At 38.0% G+C, this 8,910-nt stretch overlaps 1 protein-coding gene across 2 annotated transcripts in view; it reads left to right on the forward strand.

Annotated features, from left to right (window-relative positions):
• LOC117305836 (nuclear pore complex protein Nup214-like) overlaps positions 1-7,909 on the forward strand; it is a 32,643-nt gene extending 24,734 nt beyond the window's left edge. Inside the window, exons 33-34 of one of the 2 annotated variants that reach the window (XM_033790710.1) lie at positions 6,253-6,325; positions 7,418-7,909. In XM_033790710.1, coding sequence (XP_033646601.1) covers positions 6,253-6,325; positions 7,418-7,445 — 101 coding nt within the window. In that variant the 3' untranslated portion in view covers positions 7,446-7,909. Of the gene's footprint in view, positions 1-6,252; positions 6,326-7,408 lie in introns of both variants that reach the window. The other variant, XM_033790709.1, reaches the window with a different exon arrangement.
• Positions 7,910-8,910: the final 1,001 nt, after the last annotated feature.

Below are 8,910 nucleotides of genomic sequence, written 5' to 3' on the forward strand. Positions count from 1 at the left end.
AATGTCTGGCCAACTAATTTTTGCATTTATAACCTCGATCATTTTGGTTGGTAAGTTGTTTGCAACAGCTAATTCTGTTTTCACTTTAGAAAACAATGAGGTGAAAACTATTTTAGCATGTACAACAGATTTACGCGACTCTCCTGAAAACATTGCTTTGTAATTTTCACTCTTTGTTCTTCAAAAACTTGACGACTAATGAAGCTGAAACTTTTACAGGTAAATTAAATTACATACATCTTTATTCACAGTGAGTAGGGATTCATGTCATGGCCAAAAACTTGATCTACAAAAGGTATCAACACCCTTAAATCTTGTTAGTTGTTCCCTTCATGAAACTGGTTCATGAGGCTTCTTTCTCTAGACCAATCCCCTCTAGCGATATGTCGTCTCTCATATCACACTTCTTAATTCATTGACTCGTCTTTAATCCGGTTAGTGCCGACTAGCCGCACTGCTCTCGTATGTACCTTTATGTGTTAAAGGCACTCGGTACTACAGGACACAAATCACAATGTCCACAGATTTCTGTTAAACTTACACAGTTTGAAGATAATGATGGTAGAAAGCTTCCCTTAAAATATTCCTTACTGAGGTGCTGTAGTTTTTAAGAAATGATTAAAACAAAAATGATTTTAGCATGTAAAACAGATTTCCGTGACATTGTTTTACTCATTCCTCAAAAACTAACTGCACCTCAGCAAGTCATATTTTGAGGACAGCTTTCTGGGATCATTATCTTCAAACTAGTTTAAAGCTGTGGACATTGTGTTTTGTGTTACAAAAAGTACCCAAATCCTTTAAAGGCACTGGACACCACTATTGGTAATTACTCAAAATTTTTAATTGGTAGTGAGCAATGGAGAGCTCTTGATAGTATAAAACATTAGGATTAATCTTAGGATGAGTTAAGTTCCGCATCCAAAGACGCTAGGACACATTGACCCCATCCTTAGGTCGAGTCACTCGTCTTAACTCAAGATAATTGTAATGATAGTGGCCATTTTTAATTTATAATGCGCCATGTCTGTCTAAAAGGCACTCCTGCTCCTGACAAAGATGGGACTAATCCTAGCATTTCATGAAATCAGCTGCAGAAGTTGAGACTATATTATTATTATTCATATCATCTTTAGACGGATCCCCTTCTAGGCATTTACTGTCTCTCACATCACACCCCTCAATTCATTGGCAAATGTGTCATCTTTTCAGACAGGCAGACAATCCCTGAAATACTGTTAGCTTTTATTCTGAGATTTGGCTAGAAGGCATTAAACAAATTGTACAAGTTGCATCTTCAGACACATCTCCTTTAGCCATTTTGCAGACGCCTAAACTCATTGACTAGTAATATGCAATATGCCCGTGGATTTAATTATTTTCGTCAACAGAACTTGGGCGAAAGTATTGAGTATGCACGGCTTGACCCTTCTGTTTACTCATTTCTGTTTACTCATTTCTGTTTATTCACCACGAAACACATAGACATCGCAAATATTATTGGTCATTTTCGTTAATCAAGTTTTGTCAGTAAAAATCTGAATAGAAATTACATGAAACAGAAAATTTAGTTTTGTGTTTAGAAAATGGGATACTTTGTTAACATACTACATTGGCAAATATCATATCCGGACATGACCCTAACTGTGACCTCTTTATGTGAATGGAAGTAGGTCAAACCTTGCAGCCATTTGCTGCCGCTATGGGCCTGTTTGGTACAAGCCGCTTACACATCGGTGTAATGGTGATATACTTTATCTCTCGTGCAAGTATACCGAAATCTCTGTGGTACTCGCAGCTTCAAATATTAATTATCAATCGGGAGATTTGGTTATTTATGAATCCCCCTTGATAACATTGTGGTTTGATGAAGTGCGAGACCATAAACTGGCTACAAGTCCTTTGCTGTCATCGCATTGTTGGGGTGTCTCAGTTTATCTACAGGATTAGCAGCAGTTAAAGGCACTGGACTCTATTTGTAATTTATCAAAATAATTGTTAGCATGTAAACCTACTTGGTAACGAGTAATGAAGAGCTGTTGGTTATATAAAGAAATTGAGAGAAACGGCTCCCTCTAAAGTAACATAGTTTTAAAAAGAGGTAATTTCTCACTCAAATATTAAAAGACTTCAGGCCTGCAGCCTTTGATTAGGCATGCATTTGAAAGCACACAAATTTGTTGCAACAAGGGTGTTTTTTCCTTCACTATTCTCTTGCTACTTCGAAGAACAATTGAGTCCAAATTTTCACAGATTTGTTATGTTATGCATATATCAACATGGGATACACCAAGTGATAATACTGGTCTTTGACTATTCCTAAAAATGTCCTGCCTTTAACATCTTTGTCCTGCCTTTAACATCTTTGTGCTTTGTGAAATTGTGCCATAGTCACCTATCGTTTGAGGGGCTGGAGGTAACTGCTCATTCGTATCTGTTTCATTTTAAAGTGACACGTTGCCTTGGTCTATAAAAAGCGTTTGTTATAAAATGCATATGGTTAGAAAGATGTTGTAAAAGTAGAATACAATGATCTACACAATCATGCCTCGAAATTGCGTGGTTTTCATTTTACTATGCAAACTAACACGGTCGGCCGTTTATAATAAATGGCTGACCGTGTTAGTCGACGATAAACCAACTCATCCGATCCAAGGCAACGTGTGCCTTTAACCAACCACTGTAAAAAAAACTTTTAAAAACATGAATCATTCACAAGTCACATCCGTTATGACAGTGACCAGCTCATGTCAAAGGTGCAAAGTTAAACTCTACTAAGCCAACTTTGTGTCTGATATCTTGCTTCCTTTTGCTTAGCAGAACATGTTTTTAAGCACTATTTCCTGCTTTTGTGCTGAAACACAGTGATGGTTTGTTGCTGTTTTCTCAGCAATGGACACTGTATTCAGTTGAAACTTTCACAAATGTGGCTTTGTGTGACAAGGGTGTTTTTTTTCTCCATTATTATTTTGCAACTTCGACGACCAATTGAGCTCAAATTTTCACAGGTTTGATATTTTATGCATATGTTGAGATACACCAGGTGAGAAGACTGGTCTTTATCAATTACCTAAATTGTCCAGTGTCTTTAATTTTATACTCTGATGTATCCATGTTTTGACTCCACAAATCGGCTGTCGTGTTAGTTCTTGACATAAGGAAAACCAATTTCAAAATTGCAATTTCAAGGCATATTTGTGTGGATCACTACTTTAGACCAACTTGCCCTATCCAAGGTAATGTTTCCTTTAAACGAGGCTTGACACTCTGTGGCATTTGTGTGTCAATATCAAAGACATCCAAACCAGCGCCAGACAGTAAGATGACATCTCCGCTCGTCTGGGATAGAATTTCTCTGACTATTTCAACCAGTGTGGCCGTTCACACCGGTCGTTATCTAAGCTTGTATAATGTTACCTCCACGGGATGCAGGATAATTATTTGCGCAAGCCTACGACACACTCGTCATCGGAAATTGTACATGAACACCTAGACGGTCTAAAGACTTATGACATTTGATATATAAGGTCGATTTGTGGGGATTGAGTTGGCTTTATTGGAGATTTGAAGTGTCAGAGTTGAGAGCACTCCTCGTCTTTAGCTTACACGGACCTTTAATTTGTTTTAATTAATTAAAGCAACAGCCTGCCCATTATACTCTTGAAAGATGTTTAAAGCACATTTACTTTAAGAAGAGCCAATATATTAACAGGCCTGCAGAGTATTAATTTTGGTTTTTACCCATACACCGATGTGTGTTCACACTGTATACTAAGTACTTTCCCGAGTCCTGTAAAAAAATATCACAGGCATGTTACTCGGGTGGGATTCGAACCCACGACCCTTGCAATTCTAGAGCAGTGTCTTACCAACTAGACTACCGAGGTTGCCCGGTAGCTAGAGGCAGTTTGAATCCTATGTTTTGGCAGCGGGTACCGCAACGCTATAACAGGCCTGCAGAGACAACAAAGGTGATTGCCTCCATGCCCCCTGCTCATTGCCTTGGTGCCCTTGAAATGCTCCAGTAGAAATTCACAATTTCCTGAAATGCCTTGGTGCCCCTGCCCTTTCAAAAATTAAGCATACAGGCATAATTCTCCAGACCCCTGTTTACAAATGTATTTACAAACAGTTAAAAAAAAACACTGGCTTTGCTCTAGTGCCTAGTGGCACGTTACTACAGTAACTCTCATCAGATTCAAACTGTGGGTCATCAAAACTGATATCTCTTTACTTAAACCACCTTACTTTAAAGTGAAATGCTTCTCAAAAAGCTGGATGCTATTGAAAACGGCTGTAGGCTTCTAACCAAAAAGTTTTAAATGCCATTATTTTAAAGTGTGATTACCAGACATTCCCTTTAAAAATTAAATCCCCTGAAATATGATGAGTTAGAATCGACACCCACTGTCCGCCCTGATCACCTTGGGAGCTTTCCGATATCGTCTTGCATTAACCTAGGACGTAAACTCCAATAATAGGCCAAATAAAATAAAAACCTGTTTAGCGTCCCCTCCCGCTTCCTTTTAAGAGGCCACCTCCTTTTTTCTTTTCTATTTTAATGAAGAAAACAAATTGTTTTTCTTTTCTTTTTCCCGATTGTCAGGCAAACTTCTTTTTTTTTCAAATAGGCAGGACGCTAAGCATGTTTTTATTTGTTTTTGATTTTTTGGCCTAAGAACTATGGGTTTTATTGAACGGTAGGAGGAGCAATAGTGTCTGGACTGTGTAGTCAACTGACGCATTGTACTATTGAATGGGTTTTTTATCAGGTAGAATTGTCGAAGGATAATAAAATCAAACAAAAAAGAGAAAATGAGTGCAATGATTTACTGGGGAACAAAGATTTAAACAAAATTGTTGTTTAATTTAATCCCTGGAAGTTGAAATTCTACAATGCTTCTCTGGAATTGAGTAGTTTTACATCAAAGTAGATTAAAGGATTGTTCTATAATTGAGGGTAACACATAAAAAATGCCCACCCAAGTTACCATTCCACACATACAAATTGTGACTGGTATACAAAATGTTGCTTATAGAGTTTCTTGGCTAAGCAACAAATGACCGGGTTACCAGTAACAGCAATGGTAACTGTATGCCATTCTGGCTGGTAACCTTTAATTGCTACTAAAAAAAATTTGTTCTTAGCACTTTTTTATAGAAAAGGTGATGAGCAACCCATTTGTCCTGATAGGATGTCAGTATCCGTTATAGGTCGTACCAGGGGCTAGCAATCCTCATAATATATAGTGTAGGTCAAAAAATACGAACCGTTTATGCTACTGAAGTGTCGGTTATTAAAAGTATTATTACCAGGTGGTGAAGACATTCTCTGCCACGAACCATGAATTTTTACAGTTTGTTAAAAGTATTAAATAATGATAATAACTAGTTGGTATATAATGCCTTTTACAATGTTGTACATCAATGCGCTTATTAGTGCCCTAGTCATTGGACCATATCATTCCTGTAATCTTTCTCAGCTCCTTGGGATGTAAACAGCCCTGGGCTGCCATGGCTCTCCAAAGGCTTTTCAAAACACAAAATCAACCTCTACCCTGGCACTCGCAGGTACCCATTTATATACCCCTGGGTGAAGAGAAGCAATTATATAGGGAAACGCTTGCTCTTGAAAGTGTTATCACCAGGAACCTCTACCCTGGCACTCGCAAGTACCCATTCATATACCCCTGGGTGAAGAGAAGCAATGATATAGTGAATTGTCTTGCTCAAGTGTTATGACCAGGGGCCAATTTCATAGAGCTGCTTAAGCAAAAAAAGTTGCTTAAGCACGAAAACAGCTCGCTTATTTTACACATGTTACTGGCCAAAATTTCATGCGTATACATTGCTTGTGACTGGTATTTAGCGGTTGTTTACTTAGCATTAACAGTTGAGTGGAGTCTTGGCCGGTAATCTGATTTTACTAAGCAAGGTTTTTCTGCTTAAGCAAAATTTTGTGCAGCTCTATGAAATTGGGTCCAGGATTAAACCCACACCCATTAAACAACCAGAACTTGAATTTGATGCTTTAAAACGCTTGGCCATGACACCCAATGTGATGTCGGATAGTCTCTCGATAAGGACGACGAAATTGGTAACTTTTTAGCATCAGCAAATAGTGTTGCACTCCAAAACACAATATAGAGACCATTAGTTTCTGTATAATCATCACCATTTGCCCAGACGTTTGCTAGACAATGACTTTATTATGATATTTTGTTCTTCTTTTTTGTATCTTTTTTTTTTAAGGCTTTGGTGGCAACACAAACCCCCCGTCCGGAGGTACAGGCTTTGGCAGCAACACAAACACATCATCAGGCGGGTAAGTCATATTCAAATGGAAAAATCATGCAAACACAAAAACAGGAATACTTCTCGGGTGGGATTCGAACCCATGCCCTTTGGCATTCTAGAGCATGAATCTTACCAGGCCTAAAACTAACCCACGGCACCCACAGCGATTTCGGTGATGCCCTGTGATTTGGTTGTGGTGCCCTTAGCAAGGTTCCTGTACAAATTTGCATTTTTTCTTAGAAGTTCCCCTAACAAGAGGAGGGAAATTACAGTACCCCCTCAAGAGGGTAGTAAGGCCTGTCTTACCACGACACTACCAAGATTGCTTGAGGCAGTTTGAAGCCTATATTTTAGCAGCGGGTTCTGCAGCAATTGGCAAGTTACCCCTACCCTAAGTTCCTTTAAGTTTGATGCTTGACGGTCTGTAGGATATAAACAGCATGGCAAATTGTTAAATTCTTTGATCGATTCATGTAACATAATCCTGTAATAAGAGATAGGACTTTTTTCCTTCTTGTGTGATTGAAAGGTTTTTAGGCGCCATTCATTACAATTTATGACTCACTCTATATTTATCGAGAAGCATTTAATAGGTCATTAATATAAAACGGAGGAAAAGAAGATTGCCACATTAAATTTGGATTATGCTTCGCTGATGTTGCAGCCTCTTTTGCAAAGTTACACAAGCGTGTGATCAAAGCAAACTGATCAAAACGTTGAGTTGTCAACCATCCGGTTCTTAAAAAAAAAAAAACATCATAATAATGATATTTTTATTAATATAAAACAGAGGAAAAGAAGAGGGCCCATGAACAGCATTTATATAGCACTTCACACAAAAGTCTTGAAGCGCTTAACAAACTCAACACTAGTCAAAAGAGATTTAAACATGACGCTACCGCAAACCTCACCATAGGAAATATCTACTTAGGGATTTTTTTTTATTTTTCCGGGTAAAAGTAGTAGCTGTTATTAGTTGATGACCCAGCCGTGACTAATAACAGCACTAATTATTCTTAAATGACAATTGGCATACTACCCTAACTCAATGTTTTTATACCTCCCAGTTTAATATCTAACTTCCCTCCTGCCCTCTTCTCTTCTTTGGCAGGTTCAACAGCTCGTCCTCATTCATGCAGTACCGTTAATCTATCCCGCGATGCATCGTGACTCACGTAACACAACAGGCGTAATGAATATTCAAGATGGCGTCTTGAGTAGCGTCGGAAGCATCCCTCGACCCGATTTTCAAAATCTATAAAGCTGAGTCAACTTTGCATTTAGTTACCTGTTTTGATGTTCTATAAAAGGACAAATTATACAGTGTGTCGCTACTTTAATTTTTATTGACCTGTTCAACTTCAAGGGATTGTATAACTTTGGTAATTGGAGAACCCACTGTTACAATCCTATATGTTCATTCATTCATTCAGTCGATGCGGAGCATCGGAAGATGGCCCTCCAAACACATTGGTCCTCCATTGGTGTACGCAGCTCTTCCCGACGCAGTCCAGAGTCCTGGCACAAGATGTCCACATACAGGTGGTTTGTGGTCTGCCTCGGGAACAGTGACCTTGAGTAGTGGCCCAAAGCACAAGCTTGCTCACTGCCAGCTCAGCATGTCTGAGACAGTGACCTGCTAGTCCTACATGTACTTGTAGATAAATACCATAAAACTAAGCTGTGAACATTTAATTTCAAAAGGTGGTAGCGTTTTTGAGATATTGCCGAAAATCTAGAGCAGTTCAGGAAGAACAATCTGCAATTGGAAAACACAATCTGAGAAGCGTTACTGTCAGTAAAACTTCTCGGATTCAAATTTTGGGGGAATAAAAAGTGGTTTATTTTGTTCATAACCGCAGTACTTGGAAGTGAAAAGTATCTCAAAATGTATACTATCCAAAGTTGCTGAACTTCTTACCAAGTAAGTTTTTATTGCCAGTAATTCTCAGTAGTCATTACCAAATGTATACAGACCCTTTGAAAGATGATCATTTTGCTAATTTCTCCAAATGCAACTTCTGGTCCAAATAGTACACCTCTATACCATGACAAAGTTTCATTACAAAATTATAAATGTGTAGCTATGAAAAAAGCAACTTTTTGCCACAATATTTTACAAATCTTCAAGTCAGTGCCAAAAACACTGTATATTTGATGAAAATTATCAAAATCAATATGGCTCATGATTTCACAGTTTAACATTATATTTGTTGTTCAAATAAAGACTGATTAATTTGTCCTTTTAGTTGTGTTGAAAATTCACACCCATTTCATTCATTGTTTTAATTATATATCAGTTATTTGCATGTGATCTGTAGTATGATTCCTGATGATTTTTTTTATTAAGCCTATTAAAAAAAGATATTCCTTTTATCTTGAAACTTTGGAGAACTGTAAAAATTATTAAATGGACTTTTAGAAATCAGTCAGAAGACAGAACAGCATCCTACTGAAGACGATCAGAGCATAGGTCTACTGAGCGAAACGTCGAGTTAAAACCTATGGTTCTTTTCAGAACCCCCCCCCCCCCCAACTCATTAAGAGATTATCATAACATGGTGTTACTGCAAACCTTACTATAGTGGAGGAGTTATAAAAACAACTTGGAAT

This window comes from Asterias rubens, unplaced genomic scaffold (assembly GCF_902459465.1).
Source record: "Asterias rubens unplaced genomic scaffold, eAstRub1.3, whole genome shotgun sequence".
Lineage (NCBI taxonomy): Eukaryota > Metazoa > Echinodermata > Asteroidea > Forcipulatida > Asteriidae > Asterias > Asterias rubens.